This window comes from Melanerpes formicivorus, unplaced genomic scaffold (assembly GCF_026170545.1).
Source record: "Melanerpes formicivorus ecotype bairdi unplaced genomic scaffold, bMelFor1.0.p_v2 SCAF_36, whole genome shotgun sequence".
NCBI classification, from domain to species: domain Eukaryota; kingdom Metazoa; phylum Chordata; class Aves; order Piciformes; family Picidae; genus Melanerpes; species Melanerpes formicivorus.
In genome coordinates this window covers 8,227,967-8,248,090 of record NW_027142388.1, presented here as the reverse complement: position 1 = coordinate 8,248,090, position 20,124 = coordinate 8,227,967, and the positions used below count along the sequence as shown (strand labels likewise).

General features: G+C 39.0%; 1 protein-coding gene across 1 annotated transcript in view; it reads left to right on the top strand.

Annotated features, from left to right (window-relative positions):
• Positions 1-171: 171 nt before the first annotated feature.
• Positions 172-20,124, top strand: part of DNAH10 (dynein axonemal heavy chain 10) — a gene marked incomplete at its 5' end in the record, with an annotated part of 42,214 nt that continues 22,261 nt past the window's right edge. The window contains 34 exons of the mRNA XM_068157103.1: positions 172-328; positions 1,506-1,982; positions 2,135-2,293; positions 2,609-2,725; positions 2,800-2,902; positions 3,130-3,308; positions 3,956-4,167; positions 4,471-4,627; positions 5,051-5,284; positions 5,390-5,512; positions 6,525-6,758; positions 7,272-7,495; positions 7,907-8,176; positions 8,269-8,452; positions 8,734-8,868; positions 9,268-9,420; positions 9,958-10,146; positions 10,245-10,391; positions 11,247-11,438; positions 11,572-11,690; positions 11,859-12,017; positions 12,310-12,445; positions 12,585-12,707; positions 13,226-13,360; positions 13,647-13,860; positions 14,326-14,445; positions 15,360-15,505; positions 15,698-15,850; positions 16,367-16,627; positions 17,288-17,460; positions 17,844-17,937; positions 18,495-18,662; positions 18,971-19,159; positions 19,786-19,957. Coding sequence (XP_068013204.1) covers positions 172-328; positions 1,506-1,982; positions 2,135-2,293; positions 2,609-2,725; positions 2,800-2,902; positions 3,130-3,308; positions 3,956-4,167; positions 4,471-4,627; positions 5,051-5,284; positions 5,390-5,512; positions 6,525-6,758; positions 7,272-7,495; positions 7,907-8,176; positions 8,269-8,452; positions 8,734-8,868; positions 9,268-9,420; positions 9,958-10,146; positions 10,245-10,391; positions 11,247-11,438; positions 11,572-11,690; positions 11,859-12,017; positions 12,310-12,445; positions 12,585-12,707; positions 13,226-13,360; positions 13,647-13,860; positions 14,326-14,445; positions 15,360-15,505; positions 15,698-15,850; positions 16,367-16,627; positions 17,288-17,460; positions 17,844-17,937; positions 18,495-18,662; positions 18,971-19,159; positions 19,786-19,957 — 6,008 coding nt within the window. The remainder of the gene's footprint in view (positions 329-1,505; positions 1,983-2,134; positions 2,294-2,608; positions 2,726-2,799; positions 2,903-3,129; positions 3,309-3,955; positions 4,168-4,470; positions 4,628-5,050; positions 5,285-5,389; positions 5,513-6,524; positions 6,759-7,271; positions 7,496-7,906; positions 8,177-8,268; positions 8,453-8,733; positions 8,869-9,267; positions 9,421-9,957; positions 10,147-10,244; positions 10,392-11,246; positions 11,439-11,571; positions 11,691-11,858; positions 12,018-12,309; positions 12,446-12,584; positions 12,708-13,225; positions 13,361-13,646; positions 13,861-14,325; positions 14,446-15,359; positions 15,506-15,697; positions 15,851-16,366; positions 16,628-17,287; positions 17,461-17,843; positions 17,938-18,494; positions 18,663-18,970; positions 19,160-19,785; positions 19,958-20,124) is intronic.

The window sequence follows — 20,124 nt, the reverse complement described above, 5'->3', positions numbered from 1 at the left end:
GGACAATTTTACTCTGATACACACCAGTGTTTCCAGCTGAAATCTGTGGTAACTGACTTCAGACAGATCTAAGCACATACCTGAATAAATTACAGTCTCTGTATGGCATTTCTGTGGGGGGTAGTACCTGAGTATCATGATCTTTGACAAGATTTTTGTTTTCTTTCCCAGGAATTTGCAGGCTTTTAATGCAGCTGTTCTTGCAAATATCCCACTGTTCCAAATAGAAGCTATGTTGTCTGCTCCTGAGCTTATCTTGCAACCTAACGCCAGTGAAATTGGTGGGATGACTGCACAATGTATCGTAGACTGTATAGAGGTTACTAAGGTGATTTTTGATAAAGATTTACATGTTGCCAGTATTTCCTTGTGATTATAATGAATTGATCTTTCTTTAGCTTGGGCAAGCACAAATGTCAAAGAGAAGATCATATTGTTTTATCTCGGAATCAAAATATCCAGTACAGTGTTCTTATTTTACAAACTGATGACAATGGAAAAAAAGAGTCATAAATCTTAATGAGATTTTTACTCTGGCAAAATTATTTTTTTATTTCTCAGCAGTTTTGCCAGTGTAGGGACATGATTTGGTTCTGTAAATCAGCGTAAATCAGAAAGAAATGCCTTTCAGATTGCACTGCAGATGTTGCTTTCTGTTTATGAATGAGCTAGTGGAATAAGGAACGTGAGTAACCTTCTCTGTATTCTGCCTCTCCTCAAAAGCAGCAGAAAAGTTCAAGAAAAGTTCCAGAAGATGTTGGGAGAAGGGCACCAAAATCACATCCAGGATAGTGGGTTTAAAGAAAACAATAGTAATTTAAAAATCTAGCTTGCTAAGAAAGGTGTATCGACATTTCCCTGCATAAATATGCTCACACTGAACTGTCTTCTAGCCAAATATTGTGGCACTATTCCTGCCGTGTGCTGATGGAGAAATAATTCCATGTGTCACTTAAAATGAATAAATTTATATTGATTGTGCTTCCTAGGCTCAGATTTGCTGTATGGCTCCACTGCTTCATCCAGCCTGCTCCATCTCATACCTATTTCTGTGTTGTGCCATATTGTTGCTCAGCAGCAGTTTTAAAAGTGACTAAGTAATGCATGGAAAGGTTTTGATAGGATGAAGTTAGCTCTCAAATTTATGGGAAAATGTAACCTCTTTTCTTGCTGTCAGAAAAACAAGTGATTTGAGAAATCATTCACACCACTTTCTATATAGTCTCTTAAATAATGGTGAATGTCTTCTCTGAAAGGATTGTCAAACCCTGGAACAGATTGCCCAGGTAAGTGATGATGTCCCCATCTCTGGAAGGATTTAAAAACACTTAGAAGTGCTGCTGGGGGACATGGTTTGGTGATTACCTGTCAGTGTTGGGCTAACAGTTGGACTCAATGATCTTAAATGTCTTTTCCAACCTAACTAATTCTATGATTCTAGAAGTAAGTTGACTAAAATATCTCCACAAAGTAACTATTTTTCAACCCTGTCTTGAAAACTCTAGCATTTTGTACGATGGATGCATGGGACATGTATTGAGTGCCCTCCTCAGCGTGTCAAGGAAGACGAAGTTTTCATTTTCAGCTTTTACAGTGATATCTTCCAGAACCCTCTGATAATTGAACAGGCTACTCTCATCATTCAGAATGTGCATGCAGTCTTGACTTCTCTCCACAAATATTTGAACCAGTGGCAGAGGTACAACCTGTTGTGGAAAACGGACAAAGGCGTTGTCATGGAAAGGTTTGCTGTAGAGAAACCTTCTTGTGTCACCTTTGATGATGAGTTTCAGCTCTATAGGAAGGTAGCTCAGGAAGTGACTCAAGAGCCCTTGATTAAAGATGAGCAATTTATCAGGCTACATCTGGCTTCTTTAGCCTGCACAGTGCAGGAGAATGTTCAAGGCTGGGTGATTTCACTTGGAAAGGTGCTTAATGAGTCTGCAAAAGAGGAACTCCTCAGTCTTCAGGAGGAAATTCAGGTAGGTGTATTCAGTTTGTTTTTATCTTTATCACAAAGACTGAAAATGAATCTTCATGGTTTTTATTTGTGTTTTGTGTTTGACTCATCATTATATTTCTGGTTAATTGCTTTGTCAATGTGGCATCTGGAAATTATTTTTACTTATTACAGAGATTATCACAGAGTCTCAAGAAACCTCCTGATTCCCTGGAAGATCTCAGAATTGTCCTCAGCACAATTGCAGAGATCAGAGGCATGTCCTTTGAAGTGGAACTGAAATATTTGGACATCTGGGAGAGATACCGAACACTTAAAATGTACAATGTTCCAGTAAGTGCATCTCAGAAAACATCTTAGATTTGTGCCAGGGACACAAATGCCTCATGTGTATGAATAAATGCTTTCCTTTGAAGACTTTTTGCAGCATCGCTGTATTGTTGAGGCTAGAAGGAATGTCTGAAAATTGTCTAATTCAACCCCCTGCTCAGAACATGATCTTTACTTTAAAATGGACATATGTTTAAATCTGACTCAGATCACTTTGATGCTGGTTTTCTGTTTTACAAATTTATACTGTGAGAACATATTCCTTGCTTTCTTGTGACTAATTATTTCTCATGAGAGATGTTACTTGTTTTGGTTTAGGTAGCTGAAGAAGAACAAGAGGTGGCCGACAAGATTAAGGAAAAGTGGGAGACTCTCTTCTTTGAAGCATCAGAAGTTGATCACAACCTTGGAGGCATAAAAAGGTCATTCACAAAGGTAATATTTGTAATTAATATTGGAAAAATAGAAAGGAAAGGAAAAGAAAACAATTTGAATACTGTTCTCTTCAGGTTACACAGCAGCAAATTGAGGACTACAACAAAGAGATAGAAGGTTTCTTCCATAAATTCATGTTGGAGGGACCTGGTTCAGTAGGGGAAGATCTTGACAGAGGTAAATGTGTGTGAAGTGATGCCTTTGAAATATTAATCTTTGGTCAGGTCTGAAAATTTTATTGAAAACAATAAAATTGTGCTTTCCTCATTAACATACAAACTGATGAACCACAAATGTGACATTTTTAGTACTATAACTTCTCTGGACTATATGCAAATGTTGTCATATTTATTTCCCATCATCCCTGGAACTGTTTACCTAGAAAACTTCCCCTGCTTTCCCAGGGCTGGAACTCATGGCCGTTTTTGAAAAAGAAGTGGAAAAATTGGAAAAAATTCGTCAGGAACTCAGCAGTGTTGAGAAACTTTTTGATTTGCCAGCTACACTGTACCCTGATTTAATGAAAGCACAGAATGATATGAAAGGTCTGAAGCAGATCTATGAAATTTATGAGTTACAAAAAGTAAGTGCTGCACTGCTTTTACACAGACACATGCACACACATACAGCAGAGGTGGGGGAGAGGAGAAGAGGCTGCATTGTCCTCTAGTAACTATCAGGTCTGTTATAAGCCTTTACATAAAGTAAGCAGTGACCTGAAATTGACCATCATGATGGAATGATTTTAATGATATTATACCAGGACTAACAGTGCCTCCATAGTGGACCAACCACATACTCTTACCAGATAGGAGCAGACCTGTCTCCCCTAATAATTATTGGGTGGCATTTTACTGAAAAAGTCTCCTGTTCAGTGGAACTACTTCTGGATATCATGTATGTGCAGATGACAGTGGGTATTTCAGGCTTTAGTGGATGTTAGCTATTTTTTAATAAGTTGAATTCCAAAATTAAATTCCCTGTAAGATATGCTCTTAGGGATGCTTTTCCTGGTCTCTGCATTTCCTTTTGATTATTTCTTATATGACTGCTTGTGGTTGGCAATGAATGTCTCTTGGACATGTACCTCTCTGTTTGTGAATGTTAATACAATTACTTCTGCACCTGGCTGTGGTCTTTAGATCCTACTGTAGTGGAAAGACTTTTTCACTGTTGCTCAGAACTAAAAGGAAATATGATTTTTTTTCCTCTTGATGACCTTGTTCCTAGGCAGCTAAAAAGGAATGGTCTCAGACACTCTGGATAAACCTCAATGTTCAGATTCTTCAGGAAGGAATTGAAGGATTTCTTAAAGCTCTTCGAAAGCTGCCCAAACAAGTACGCAGTATGCCAGTGGCCTTCCAATTAGAAAGAAAAATGAAGGCATTCCGAGAGTCCATTCCTTTGTTGCTTGATTTGAAAAATGAAGCCTTACGAGAAAGGTTTGCTTTGATTTAAATCCACTTTCTATATACACAAGATGTTTATTTTGTTAAAACTCTTAATTTCAGTTACTGGTATCACACCATGTCCTGCAGCTTGAAACTTCCTTTTCTGCTTGATGAACTTGTGTAATGCGAGGTCACTAAGATGGCTGGGATACTTTATGTATTCAAAACATTAGTTCTTGTTTAAACAGTAGTGTGCCAAATGTGGTTTCATGATTATATCTGAAATTACAATTGTTTTCATTTTTACTCTATCATGGTGGTTGGTACAATTGTTGATGTGTCAATTCAAAACAGGCATTGGCAAGACCTTATGGAGAGAACAGGGACGAGTTTTGAAATGACAACAGAAACATTCACTTTGGAGAATATGTTTGCTATGGAACTTCACAGGCACTCAGATGTTATCAGTGAAATAGTCGGAAAAGCTGTTAAGGAACTTAGCATTGAGAAGGTAATGTGGAAAATCATAATAAAACTAAACCCATAGATGACAGCAGTCTATGTTATAGATGAGATTTTTTACATTGGTATGGCAGCCAATCTTCAGGGAGCTGCCATGATGTAACTGATGGCAGCTGAGATGAATAGCTCTGTTAATCAGGTAACACATAGGGCAGAATCCTTACTATCTTGACTTTCGCAGCAGCATATTGGGTATCAGTTATTACAAGCAAGTCTGGTCTATGAAAGAGGATCTGAAGAAAGATCCTTTCTGTTTTCATCATGATAGTTTGAAACACACTCTTCTTTATAAACCAGAGTTAGAAAATCTGTGCAAAACTTTTGCTGAATTAATTGATATAATTTTATGCCAAGATTATAGTTGTCTGGTATTCAAAGATTGCAACATGCATCTTTTTATGCTCACATGCAGGGTGTGAAGGAAATAGCAGAAACATGGGAACATCTGAAATTCACTGTACAAATATACTTCAAAGGCACTGAGAAGCGAGGCTTTATTCTGGGACCTGTAGATGAAATTGTAGAGCTTCTTGATGACAACAATGCCAATCTTCAGAGTGTTTTGGGCAGCCGATTTGTGGGTCCTTTCCTTTCAACTGTTCACTGCTGGGAAAAAACTCTGTCATTAATTGGTGAAGTAATTGAGGTAGGGAGGAAAGTGCTGGACTAAATAATTAATGTTTATTATTTATAAACAGAGATTTCTGTTACACTTTTTTTTGTTTCTCTGATGGTAACATTTGTGTTTTAGATCTGGATGGTGGTTCAGAGAAAATGGATGTACCTGGAGAGCATCTTTATTGGTGGAGATATCAGATCACAGCTTCCAGAGGAAGCCAAAATATTTGACAATGTAGACAGGATGTTTAAAAAGGCAAGTAACTGACTTGACTTGTACACAGCATAATTATTTAGTGCATTTTGCTTCCAGTTTCATAGTTAGTTAGTGCTTTTCTGTGCTGTTTATAAACCTGAGAATGATACGTTTCACTGAACTGGGTATGACATTGGGGAACTCAGGAACTCTGGTCTTTTACTTTATATCTGCCATACTTGAAGGACTTCTCTTCATTTAGCTAAGCTGGACAGATCCTTGACTGGCAGCACTGGACAGGCAGAAGCCCTTTTTCCTTTCATCAGACACAGCTTTTTACCTTTATGTTGGGGGGAGAACTGAACTTTCTCTCACCAACACATAATTTTTCCCAAAAAGGGTTAGAGAGAGAAAAGTAATTACTAAGGGGAAAATCGTGTTAGTTCAAAGCGTAAACTAAGGGAAGAAAAAGAATTAGTTTCTTATCTCATTAGTCCAAGGTCAGCCGAGCACAGAAAGACAGCAGCTGCTCAGGCAGACTGAAACAGACAGACTGACTGAGACAAACTGAACTAAAAGTAAAATTTAAAGTTACATTGCTACTAATCTATCAATGAAATTAATTTAGAATTATCTTTGTTTTCATTCTTACACCAAAACATTCAGCTAGAGTGTCTCAGTAACTGTCCCTTTTTAAAGGCATAGCCTAAACCAGTCACACTTTACTATGATTGTAACAAACTAAGCTGTGTATATTCATATGCTTGTATGCATTGGGACACAGGCTTGTCTTGCGTGTATATTCTTATGCTTGTATGCATTGGGACACAGGCTTGTCTTGCTTACACTTGTTTTTACAGCATTATCTTCATGCTCTCAGCTTTTCAAGCATGGTGTCTTCATGTTTCATGTACCACTGCAGCAACCAGAAACAATATTTAAAACTCTAATTCAATTCTGTAAGAACCTATACTGCTTGTGCTGCCTATGTGCTTTCGTTACTAGTTAAAAATTATTCAGTATAATCTATTGCTCTTCAGTACTTCCTAAACTTCCTTTTTTTTCTGTGTAGATTATGGATGAAACTGTAAAAGAACCAACAATAAGAAAATCCTGTGAAGCCCCAAATCGTCTGTCAGACTTGCATCATATAGATGATGTGCTGGAGAAATGTCAGAAAAGCTTGAATGATTATTTGGACTCCAAGCGAAATGCTTTCCCAAGATTTTTCTTTATATCTGATGAGGAGTTGCTTAGTATCCTTGGCAGTGGTAACCCACTTTGTGTCCAAGAACACATGATAAAGGTAACAATGTCTGGCTTTCCACAGTGCTTGTGCTTTTAGGTGCTTTACAAAAGTTTAACAGGCTATATTGTACATACTATTAAGGATATGCTAATATTTATTGTACACAAAGCACATCTTGGAAGCACCTTGAAGAAAATTCTGAGCTACCAAATTATGTCTGATGAATAGTCTCTCCAGGCTTTCACACTGGCCAGCAGGAGTTAAGGTAGAGGAATGCTAGCAGAGGAACATTCAAGATACACCAGAATAATCAATCATTAAAGAACCTTCTTTATTTTCTGAAAAAAAACAACTCAGTGTCATTTGGTCCAGACCATTTGCCTGCTTACTCTGCAGTTGGGCTGCTGAGCTGTTTATCAGCATTTCTATTTGATTACTTAGAGTCACACCCATTTCTCTTTGAAGTCCATAGAAATGTCCTTTCAGGATTAAACGGGGGCTAGGTACTTATTATATCTTTGAAGCTTTGTTTCTAAAATGCTGCTGCATTTCTTTATTGGTGCATTTCAGATGTATGATAACATAGCCTCCCTGAGGTTTCAAGATGGTGATGGTGATGAGAAAATTGCTACAGCCATGATTTCAGCTGAGGGGGAGGTGATGGAGTTCCGACAGGCTGTAGCTGCCAAAGGCAGAGTGGAGAATTGGATGACAGCAGTGCTAGAAGAAATGAGACGCACAAACAGACTCCTTACCAAGGAAGCTATTTTTCGATACTGCGAAGACAGAAGCAGGTGAAACAATAACTGTCAAGCATAACACAAATACCTTGTATGTTCTTGTGAGCCTGTAGCAATGGAGGAAAATAAAGATTTAATTTTAAATGTTTTGCACAATTTAGCATGTATTTCTGTATGCAGAAGGATATGAATACAGGCATATGCAGTATTAAACTGACCAGAAAAAAGTGTGTTACCTATAGTTTCTAATTTCTCATTTCTTGAGTTTCTGTTTCTACTGTGTGTACAGTATGTTTTTTCTCAGAGGCCTTTCCCCTTCCCCTCCCCCCCCCCTTCCCCCTTCCCCCTCCTCCTTCCCTTTCCTCTTCCCCCTTCCTTTTCCCCTTCCTAGTTCGCTTTCCCTTTCTTCTCCTTTCCTCATAGAATAAACAGTAAATTCATACTCTCTCACTGTATTTCCCACAGAGTTGACTGGATGTTACTCTATCAAGGCATGATGGTGCTAGCTGCTAATCAGGTGTGGTGGACTTGGCAGGTAGAGGATGTCTTTCGGAAAGTGAAGAAGGGAGAAAAGCAGGCAATGAAACTTTATGCTAAAAAGATGCACAAGCAGATTGATGAGCTGGTTACCCGCATTGCAATGCCTTTGAGCAAAAACGATAGGAAAAAGTACAACACTGTTCTCATTATTGATGTCCATGCCAGAGACATTGTTGATACATTTGTAAGAGACAGGTAACCACCCCTCCAGCCTACTGAGAAAATATCAAATGCAGAGAGTGCATTTCCATGCTTTTACCTCATGTGAGCAAGTCTCTCTTCTGCAGCATTCTGCAGGCTCAGGAGTTTGAGTGGGAGAGCCAGCTGCGTTTCTACTGGGTGCGGGAGCCTGATGACCTGAGTGTGCGGCAGTGCACTGGTACCTTTGGCTATGGCTACGAGTACATGGGGCTGAATGGACGGCTGGTGATCACCCCGCTCACCGACCGCATTTACCTCACGCTCACACAAGTATGCTCAAGGAGATTTTTATTAACAAACCCTTTTTAGACACGCTTGTGGGCAATCACATAATAGTTTGATTGCTACTTCCTGTTGTCTCCTAGATGCCAGTGTGAAGGCTAATGTGTTTGATCAGTTGTGATATCCTTCTAATCTGTTTGCCTCAAAGATAATGTAGAATGCATTCACAGATACAATTTAAAGCTTTTTATACCTGAAGGTTCATTTGCAATTTTGCTACCAACCTGTGTAATCCAAGCTTTGTTTTGCTTTTTGGTCTGTCTCCAAAGGCTTTATCAATGTTTCTGGGAGGAGCACCAGCAGGCCCAGCAGGTACAGGAAAAACAGAAACAACTAAGGATCTGGCCAAAGCCCTGGGCTTACTGTGTGTAGTGACAAACTGTGGAGAAGGAATGGACTTCAAAGTAAGAGTTAAAGATTGGTGGTGTCTCATAAAGTACCAGTTACTGCTCTTTTTCAATGTCCAGGATGAGGACATACTCTGAACTTCTGCATAAGTACCTCCCATGCTAATTAATAATGAAATGTAGTAAAAATGTCTATTTAGAATAAATCCCTGAAGGAACTTCAGGTGCTTTCAAGTGGGAGAGCAATGACTAGATGATCTCTTCAAGCTCATCATAGGCAATCTGCACTTTGAAAGTAATTATTGCAAGACCTCATGACAGATTGCTATCTCCTGCGTATGTAAATATCCAGAGGTTTTACCCAGTCATTAAGAGTTTTAGCATACTCCAAAATTTGCTGACACTGAATGTTTCATATATTCATTGCTGAGATGTTTTTCTTGTTGTTCTTATTAGGCAGTTGGTAAAATCTTGTCTGGTCTTGCTCAGTGTGGAGCATGGGGATGCTTTGATGAGTTCAATCGTATCGATGCATCTGTGCTTTCAGTCATTTCTTCTCAGATTCAGACTATTCGAAAAGCTTTAATGAATCATGTGAAAAGATTTCAGGTAAATATTAAAAATGAAGAATAATTGTGAAAGCTGATATTGTTTTTGAGGCTGGTTCAGAGTCAGACCCCTTCATTAGATCAAAAGGCTGCCTCTTCTGTAATTCATCTGTGCTGGGCATTTTAATCTCCAGATAATGTGCTCTCAGAGATGTTAGGTCCTTACTGATTTGCTAGGTTCTTCCTTTATGAAGTAAGATAAAAGTAAGCTATACAACATAATTGTAAATAAATGGGATAATGCTGTAGCACTAATTAGGGATAAGAGCAAATTGAAGTGGATTGTGAGGCTTTGTTTACTGATCTTTATTGGAATTCTAAACCCTCAGATAGAAAATGTGATGGAGAAATGTGAAATGTTTTGATGTTTATGTGCAAGATACAGTGAGAAGATACACACAGTGGGATGAATGTATCTGGATGACTATCTAAAGCTAAATATTTTAACATGCTGTCCTCAGCAGGTGCCCCAGTATTGCTGGGTTTCTGTTTGAGCATTCCAATTTCACATTGTTCTAACATATCCTTATACCTTTAGTTTGAAGGACAGGAGATTGCCCTTGACAGCCGAATGGCCATTTTTATCACAATGAATCCTGGTTATGCTGGACGGACTGAGCTTCCTGAGTCTGTAAAAGCTTTATTCAGGCCTGTGGTTGTTATTGTACCAGATCTTCAGCAAATCTGTGAAATCATGCTCTTTTCTGAAGGGTTCCTTATGGCAAAGGTAAGAAAATTTTATTGCTACCCATAGCCATGTATGCATGGCCAGTGTTTGGCTGTGACTTACACATTTGTGCTTCTCTAACTTAAAATCTCAAACAGGTCCTTGCAAAAAAGATGACAGTGCTATACAAGCTGGCAAAGGAACAGCTTTCTAAGCAACATCATTATGATTTTGGACTGCGAGCCCTTAAATCAGTGTTGGTGATGGCTGGAGAGCTGAAAAGGGGATCACCAGACCTCACTGAGGTAGATTTACTATTTTGTTACATCTTTTTCATTAGGAAAAGGATGTGTTTACACATCTGCTGCAGCTTGTCTGTGTTGGAACTAGGAGCATTTATATTACTTGTCATAATTCACTTACTCTCACTCAGTCTCATCATGCCCTCTGCCAGCAAGTTACCATCAGAACTGAGGGCAAAGCAGGGAAATCTGTAGAAAATGAACTATTCTATTTCTTTTTAAGTCCAGAATGCAAGCAGCCAGATGAACGTCTCTGGATGAATAACAAAAGTGTTTTTTGAGCAGTGAGTGCTCTAGTTGTGCAATTGTGTAACTCATGTAGTAAACCTATAAATGGAAGTTATTCAGCACTGCATTGCTTTCTATGGCTTTCTTTTAAACCTAGTTTTTATTTCTGTACAGTTCTGATACCCAGTTGCTTAGGGAAATTCTATTTCAAATTTCTTCTTAAAGACTTCGAGACAGCTGAGGGAACCTTTCATACAAGGTTATGAAGAGATGCACATTGCAGGTTGGCAGGAAGCTATAGTCTAAATGATGTTCTCAGGGGGACTACAGAACCTGGATATGTTCATATAACAGTTGGTTATTTTAACATCAGATCATGTGATGTGGTCCACTCCAGCCATGTGGTGTTGGGTTAATACAGTAGAAAAAGGCAGTGTATTATACTTTGCTATTGGTCTGCTTAGTTCTTATGAAATAACCTTTGTTTCCACTACTGACTGATGCCAAGAAAACATTCTCAAAGCTGCACTAAAGTAATCAGGAAATATTTTTTAGAGTGTTTGAACTTACTACATATTAGATAGTTGGTTAGATGTTTGATAAACATTGATTCTGCTGTGTTTTTTCTAGGAAGTTGTACTGATGAGAGCTCTACGAGATATGAATCTTCCTAAATTTGTGTTTGAAGATGTACCTCTCTTTCTTGGCCTAATTTCTGATCTGTTTCCTGGCCTGGATTGCCCTCGAGTCCGCTACCCTAACTTTAATGATGCTGTGGAACAAGTGCTGGAAGAATGGGGTTATATTATTTTACCAGACCAGGTATAAAAAAATGCTAAACATTAGGCTGGATAGGCTTTGCTGCACTCTGGAGTGTCTCCAGGAAAGCTTAGATTAGTCTTTTCCACAGGAGAACTATGGATAGCAGTCTATTGAATTAATATTTACTTTTCAGGTGGATAAAGTAGTTCAGCTCTATGAGACCATGCTAACTCGACATACCACGATGGTAGTTGGACCTACTGGAGGTGGCAAGTCAGTTGTCATTAATGCTTTGTGCCAGGCCCAAAGCAAGTGAGTATAGAGTTTGGTATACAGAATTCAGGTTGTATGTAAATGTGGCATGGGCTGAGTAATTAATCTCCATGCGGTCATGAAAAATCAATAGCTGACCACAATATTTGTTTGGGTTATAACATGAGGTGGCATTTTGTCATTTTAATATTGCTTTTCTCACTCTAGGTTAGGATTATTGACTAAGCTTTACACAATGAACCCTAAAGCTATGAGTGTGATTGAGCTGTATGGGATCCTTGACCCTATCACACGAGACTGGACAGATGGAGTTCTGTCAAACATTTTTCGGGAGATCAACAGACCTACTGACAAAAAAGAGAGAAGGTAGACAGCTAGAAATCATTCTGATGATTTTTAGATACTGAGTTTTACATCAACATTTAAAAAAAATATATTTGATACTGAACTATTAAAAGACCCAAATGCTGTATAAATAGAAAATGTCTAAGGATCTTTATGTCTTCTGTGAGTTTCCAGCCTCTGTGAGATGGATGGAAAGTATGCAATTATCAGAAATGAATGGGAGGATTCAAAACACCTGGGCTGACATCTGAATTCTTAAATATATTAGTAAAATCAGAGGTTAGTCAGTGCCCTCTGGCTCCTGTATCCACAGGTACATTCTGTTTGATGGAGATGTGGATGCTCTCTGGGTTGAAAACATGAATTCTGTCATGGACGACAACAGGTTATTGACCCTGGCAAATGGCGAGCGGATTAGACTTCAACCTCACTGTGCTTTGTTGTTTGAGGTAAGCAATGAGTTAAATTGTGCATGGCAATTTAATATCTGGGAAGGATTAGGTACAGATGAATCTAATAACCTTAAAAACAGTGACTGGGTCTTTTCTTTGTTTAAGTGTACAATTATCTTGTATGCTTATCTGATAGGTTGGTGACTTACAGTATGCATCTCCTGCCACGGTGTCCCGCTGTGGAATGGTCTTTGTAGATCCTAAAAATCTGAGGTATATGCCCTCCTGGGAGAAGTGGATAAAAGGAAGAGAAAATGAGGTGGGAATTTCTGCACTTGTTCAGAGAGTATCTATACTAAATGCTGAACTGTAGACAGCTGTAGACCCCCCCAGTCTTTGTAAGGGTAGTCTCAATTTCTGACAGCAATTCTAATCATTAGGCCTGCAGCAGAGGGATAAAGAGAGTTCCCAGTTTTTCTAACTCTGGTTGTTTCTGAGAACTGAAGAACCAAGAAATCAGTTTGCCTCATCTCCTGAGGTAATAGTGAGATTGCTTAGAGCCTTATTTCTTAAATTTAGATTAAAAACTCCAGTGCATGGGGAGCAGAATTAAGACAACTTAGTTGCTAGCACCAGAGCAATACAGATCCTCACCTTCTGAGAATTCAACACATGCAGTGTCACATTCCTTCATGTGACTGTACCTTGTCTTTGATAGAAGTGGTATCTTCAAGAAAAATCATACTTGGTTAGCCAGGTGTTGTTGGGAAGCTCTGCTTTCAAAAATTGGCTTTCCAGGTTTCTGTGAGCTGAATTATTATCCTTTTTGTTCCTCAGCAAGAGAGAACCGAATTGAATCGTCTCTTTGAAAAATATGTGCCCTCCCTTATTGATATGATTGTAGAGGGAATTATAGATGGCAGCCATGGAGAAAGGCTGAAGACCATTGTTCCTCAATCAGATTTAAATATGGTAAGGAACAGAGAATAAAGGTTGAAAATATTTATCTGAAAAGAGGAATGGAATGATGGAGAGAGTGAAATCCTCCCAAAGAAAGCACAGAAATATCTGTGCTGAAATGTCAGTTTGCTAGTGATGAGCACCAAGAGTCAAAACAAAGAGTCAGTTCCTAACTGCTCTTTTAATGTGTCAGTAGCTACACCTGTAAGGAGTAAAGATAAGCAGACAGTTAAACACCTGAAACATTGAGTGTTTTTCATGGCAATTCTGTTTACAGCTTTGTTTTGTTTTGAAACAGGTGGTGCAGTTGACTGTGATGCTGGAAGCTCTGGTTGTTCAGCCTGATTATCCTGATGTTCTGGAGTGTTTTTTCTTGGAAGCTTTGTATTCCTCCTTAGGTGCTGCTCTTCTTGATGCTGGGAGAATTAAATTTGATGAACATGTTAAACGTATTTCCTGCATGTCTGTTGTTTGTGATGACAACATCCTGGCTAAGCCAGGGGAGCTACCAGGTAGGGTCTTGTCATAATTTAGTCTGAATGACATTGATTATATTAGAAAAGTGTTAGTTTCCATGAAGGCAGATCATTGTTCTTCCTTTCAGCTAAATATCTTGGTAGAATAATGTGCTCTCTGAAGGAATATCACTGAAAACCATGTAGAGGTACTGATGCTAGATGACTGGTCTACCCTCACAGAACTATACTTGTCTATGGCAAGCTGAAGAGAGAAACAGTGAAAGAAAAAATGAAACATGAAGGGAAAGCCAGTGGAAGGTGCTTAAGAAGCAATAGTATGATCTAAGTGCTGGACTGAGAGAATTTTGGTGCATGTCCTAGTGGGTTAAATGAGAAGTAAATGGAACAGAGTGTTGCCCAGCTTGGTCCAGAATCTTACCCTTCTCTTTCAGCTCAAATTATTTTCTTCTGAAATATTTCAATGTCCTAGAAAACCTCCTATGGCTTAATGATTTGCAGGTCAGCTGCCAACTTTGTATGACTTCCATTTTGATGGATTTCAAAAAAAGTGGGTACCTTGGATGCAACTTGTTCCTGAATATATTCATAAACCTCAAGTAAAATTTCTTGACATTCTAGGTGAGTGTGAGAGAAAATACAGTGATGATATGCCTTTCATTTATAATGTGCTACCACTGCGTGCATGGCACCTAGCATGAGACAATCTTTTTCTGTACCGAAGGTCATCTGCACAGGTTCAGTTTCTTGTGACGGCACAAATCAATTTATTTAATGTTCCTGCCATCATAATTTAGTATCAGTAGAGTTGAATTACAGCACAGTGTAATAAAGAAATGGGGAAAGGATGAAAAGCTTGTTTCAGGTAATAAGACTTATTGGAGCTAACAGTGCCTTTTACAAGCCAGAATAGCAATAGATCCACAAACTGCTTTGCCAGAAAATCTAGAAAAAATGTTAGCTCTACTTGGTAGATCAAAATTGTGTTCTTAAGACTGTTATTGGCTGTTACTTCAAGCACTGTATAATGGTGACAGGTGCTTTTCGTGGTTAAGGACAAATTAAGGCAGGTTACTCTACAGTAATACTTCAGCAAGTACAGCTTAACTTCACTGACAGAAGAGTTCATTATGTGATCTCTGTATTTGTTCCTAGTGGCAGGCTATTCACAGAGAAAAATTTCATCTCTGTAGAGTTCTGGGAAAATGCTTATAATCCAAATAAATCCTGATTATGCCCTCTAAAAAGGGATTAAATGGAGCCTAACCAGTTCATGACCCTCTTATATGGAAGATGAATGCTTAAAAAATCTATCTATATGAGAAAAGATCCCAACAATAAAAGCTGAAAAAGGATGGTTGAGCAATGAAAATTTTCTTCATCATTGTTAGTGAGTGGATATTTCAGATGTTGTCTTTGTGCAACTGCATGTTAATACCTTGAGAGTCTGATCCAACACTATGCTATAAATATCAGTCCCCCCAGCTGTACTGCATTTTAATTTAACCTGAGATCACATTATTGATCTTTTTCAGTGCCTACAGTGGATACAACACGCACAACTTGGTTACTAGAACAGATGGCAAAAGTAAAACACCCAGTTGTTCTTGTAGGTGTATCGGGTACATCTAAAACAGCAACTACACAAAACTTCCTAAACAACCTGGACAAAGACCTCAATGTATGTATGAAGTATTTTACCTTATTTGTAAAGCTGTGTTTTCACTCTTTGTCTTTGTTTTAAACCTGCATTGTGAATAAATGGACCAGAGAAGTGTTTCCTTTATGTTTGACAGGCTAAGTACATTTTTTGAATGCTTTATTTAAAATAACAGGTACAAATCCATTCTCATCTGTTTCCTCCCCTTTGCAGCTGCTGCTAGTAATTAACTTCTCTTCTCGTACAACATCAATGGACATTCAGAGAAACCTAGAGACAAACATAGAGAAAAGAACTAAAGACACCTATGGCCCTCCTATGGGAAAACGCCTCATTGTTTTCATGGATGATATGAATATGCCAAGGGTAAGATGCCAACAGATTGCAAGGTAGTGTAGAAATATTTGGGCTGGCAGCAGTGGCCCTTCATACACAGATCCACTGAATCGCTCCAGTTCATGACTGGATTTGAGCTTAGGATCTCCAGAAGAGTTGGACTTGTGTGCAGTATGGAGTATTTCTGTCTGATACAATATTTGTCCTATAAAAGAGATGATGTTGGATCATTTCTCTATACCATTAAAATCATGTTTCTGTGACCTAATATTGCCTCAGTTTGTGTACTGTAGGAAACCATCCCTTTCCCTTTACAAACAGGGCAAAAGAGTATGTATGCATTTAGTATGTCTTGGAGGAGAGGCACTTTTCTCATAGGAGACATTGAAATGAATGTCCACAGTCAGACCTAGAGCTTTACAAAGTGTCATTTTAGTCCTTGTAATATCCTCCTGAGTGTGAAGCACAATACTTCCACGTTTATAGCAGTAATTGGCATGCTGATAGACTGTGTCTTAAATATCTTGGCTCTTCTGTATTACAAAGGTTGATGAGTATGGCACACAGCAACCCATTGCACTATTGAAGCTGCTGCTGGAAAAAGGCATCTTGTATGACCGTGGTAAAGAAATGAACTGCAAATCTCTTCGAGACCTGGGGTTTATTGCTGCCATGGGCAAAGCTGGAGGAGGTCGGAATGAAGTTGACCCTCGATTCATCTCACTCTTCAGTGTTTTTAACATACCTTTTCCTTCTGAGCAGTCACTGAATTTGATCTATAGCTCCATCCTGAAAGGCCACACTGCGGTAATTTCACTGTTTTTAAATGGTTGCTCAGCATGTTTCTAATTTTTAAATAGACATTTATTTCTGTTATCACAAGATCTGAAGTCTTCTGTTCTCAGGCTTTCTTCTTCCTTTCCTCCTTTTTCTTCCTCTCCTCTTTTACAAAGGACAAGTTTACAGTGTTTTGATAAGTGTTTGAGTGATATGTAAAGATTCAAGTCAGGAGATACTTTATGAACCTGGTGCTTTTCACAGGTTGAAATGTGAATCACTTGATTATGGTGCCTATAACCAAATACAAAAAATTCAGCAAACCTTTTCTTGAATGACAGTGAACCATTTCATATAGTGCAGTAGGCTGTGTTACTAGCAGGCAACCTGCAGTGTTATGTAAGAAAAAAAGCAGTTCATATTTTTTCTGCTGTAGAAGAGCTTTGGGAATTCCAGTCATGGAATCTGATATTACCTTCAGCACTGTGCAAGCTTGGGAGTGAAGGTGGCCCTGTCCCAAACACTTAAATGCAGAACGTTCAGCCTACAGAGGAATAGGGAGTTCTGAAAGTGCTTGCCCTCAGATATATACCCAGCATGGTTAAAAGATGGAAAGTAGAATATATTCCATAGCATTGAGGTCTCTCTGGGCCATCTCATGCAAATTCTTCTTCTTTCTCATACTTGCAGGTGTTTAACGAGCCTGTAGCAGCCATCTCAGACAAGATTACTCTGTGTACTTTGGAGCTTTATAAAATGATTATTCGTGACCTACCCCCTACTCCTTCCAAATTCCACTACATTTTTAACCTGCGGGATCTTTCCAGGGTCTATAATGGACTCATTCTGACATCTCCAGAGAGGTAATAATAGAAAAATTGTCTTCAGTGGTCCTCCATCTATTTAAATTGGATGAATCTGGGTAAAGGTGAGGTAATTTGGTCTATGAAATCAGTCACATTTGGTCACTTTTCATTAAACCATCACCACAATGACAAAATGTTCAGGAGCAGCCTACACTGAGAGTATTATTCTTGATGACAAACAGGGATGTGATGTGATAGTCCTTCTTAAATAAAATATCCAGGTGTTAAAATGCAAGCCAATTAATTATTTGCCCTTATGAAAAGAACAAAACTGAAAAGAGTAAAAGTCAGTCCAGGCTTTGGTCAGTGCTATCAACCATATGGCCTTAGGAATCACGTCAGCTCATTTGGTGCAGTCTGATATTTCAATTTTAATGTAGGTTTCAAACAGTGACCCAGATGGTGAGAGTTTGGAGAAATGAGTGCCTGAGGGTTTTCCATGACAGGCTGATTAATGAAGCAGACAAAATGTTGGTGAGTAATTTCTTTCAATTTTTAGTAGTCTATGGCAACTAATTTGCAACAGCAACGTTGCCAACTGTTGCACTCAGATCTTGCAGTCAAGACTGCAGCCTTGCTAACCATTCTGTTCCTCCATTAATTTAAAACATGGCTCATGGAGTTTTCTGAAGTGATTGGCAGACTGAGTAGGTCTGGTGGAGGAGTGGAGACTGTCACTGAGTTTGCCAGTCCAGGAACATGAATTAGCAGTGTCATGGGTGACAGAGTGTGAGAGCTGTGCAGAGGAAACTGAATCACTTCAAGTCATTATTTTCCTTTAGGAGGGCTTGTATCAGAATGTGACTATGTAGGGAAAAAAACCAGCAGAGTCCTTAAACAATGGATCAAATTTTTGCTGTTAATGCAAACTGAAAAATGCTCCAAATCTTAAAAGAATGATGGCAGTTTCATACCTTGAGAACTAAGGGAAGAAATGGAGTAAAATTTACTTAGATATATGCAGCTTGCTGAGTTGAAAAGAGCTTAATGAAGATAACCTCAGATGTCTGACTCATTTCATATCCCTGAAGGTACAAGGTCATATACAAAACCTGATTGAAGAGAATTTCAAAGATGACTTAGAGCAGGCCATGAGGGATCCTATTCTTTTTGGAGATTTCAGAACAGCACTGAGTGAAGATGAACCTCGTATTTATGAGGATATCCAAGACTATGATGCAGCAAAAGCTGTCTTTCAGGTACTGTGCATCAACTTGAAACTGTGCCTCATTCTGACTCTGTGCCTGAGGAATGAGCAGGAGCCTGCCTCAAACTGTGGGCAATCTGTTCCCTTTCTGTGTGCACAATTTCCTGTGCACTGTTTCCCATTTGGGGACTGCAGTCATGAAAACTGAGGGTCAGCTACAGAGTCAGCAGTGTTTACCAATAGTTTATTTTTGCTGAGGAAGGGGAAAGGAATAGTGCTGCTAAATGGGTTGTTATTTGATTAAGGTTATTAATTGCTTCATAGGTCACCTAGTAACATTCTGTCCACCTTTCTCTGCAGGAGATTTTGGAGGAATATAATGAATTTCATATGAAAATTAATCTGGTTCTTTTTAATGATGCTTTGGAGCACTTAATCCATGTACATCGCATCATACGGATGGATCGTGGGCATGCCCTGCTTATAGGAGTGGGGGGCTCAGGAAAGCAGTCCCTAACGAGACTGGCTGCCTATACAGCTGGCTGTGAGGTTAGTGACTCTGCATCTCCACAGTGAATCAGGATTAAAATGGCAGGAAAGGAAGGAAATCAGACAGACAAGATAATAGCAGGCTGACATCTCTTCCCTGTGGAGAGAAAGTCGGGGTGAGGTGATTGAAAGTCAGGGTGAGATCTAAGATGGTGGCTGTGGGTGATCTGGGCAGGAAGCTCTCAGTGTCTGAATCTGGGTTTTGGCACTGGGAATAGAAAAAGAATTATGGGTTTTGCAGAGAACATCTAAGAGTCCCTACTGCTTTTGTTAGTTATCTGTAGTACAGCAACACTCAGAGCTGCTTGAGGAACCTTGTGATTGATACTATAATATTTTGGATAGGAAATGTTCCTCTCTCAGAGGTACTTTCAGTCTCTTACAGGAGCTTGGAAAGGAAGAACAAAAGAGGGGGATGAACACTTAGCAATTTTGAAAATGGAATCTAGCAGGGTTGTACAAATGCAGTTTTTAAAACCAATGTAGTGCACAATTATTTTGATACTTGCACATTTACTGATGATAGGGGCTAAACCAAACCTCTAGATCCAGTCTAACTGAAATTCAGAGGTGCCATCATGTCTTGGGCCCATCCTTCTCTTCTCAGTATATGTTTTTATCCTCAGGTATTTGAGATCATCCTGAGTCGAGGATACGGAGAGAATAATTTCCGAGAAGATTTGAAAAAATTGTACCAGAAGCTGGGCATTGAGAACAAGTCAACGGTCTTCTTGTTTACAGATGCCCATGTAGCAGAAGAGAGTTTCCTGGAATTCATCAACAATATGTTAACTTCAGGTGGCTTAGGCAGCCTCAATTACTCCCCATCAGTATCTATTTGTGCCTCACAATCTCAAATGTACCCTTGGTCCAGCTATCACTGTTTCACCCTGTCCTCTCTGCTGCTTTAGTTAATTACCACCTTTCAGTATTACCTGGAATGATCTTGGCCTTAATAATGGCTT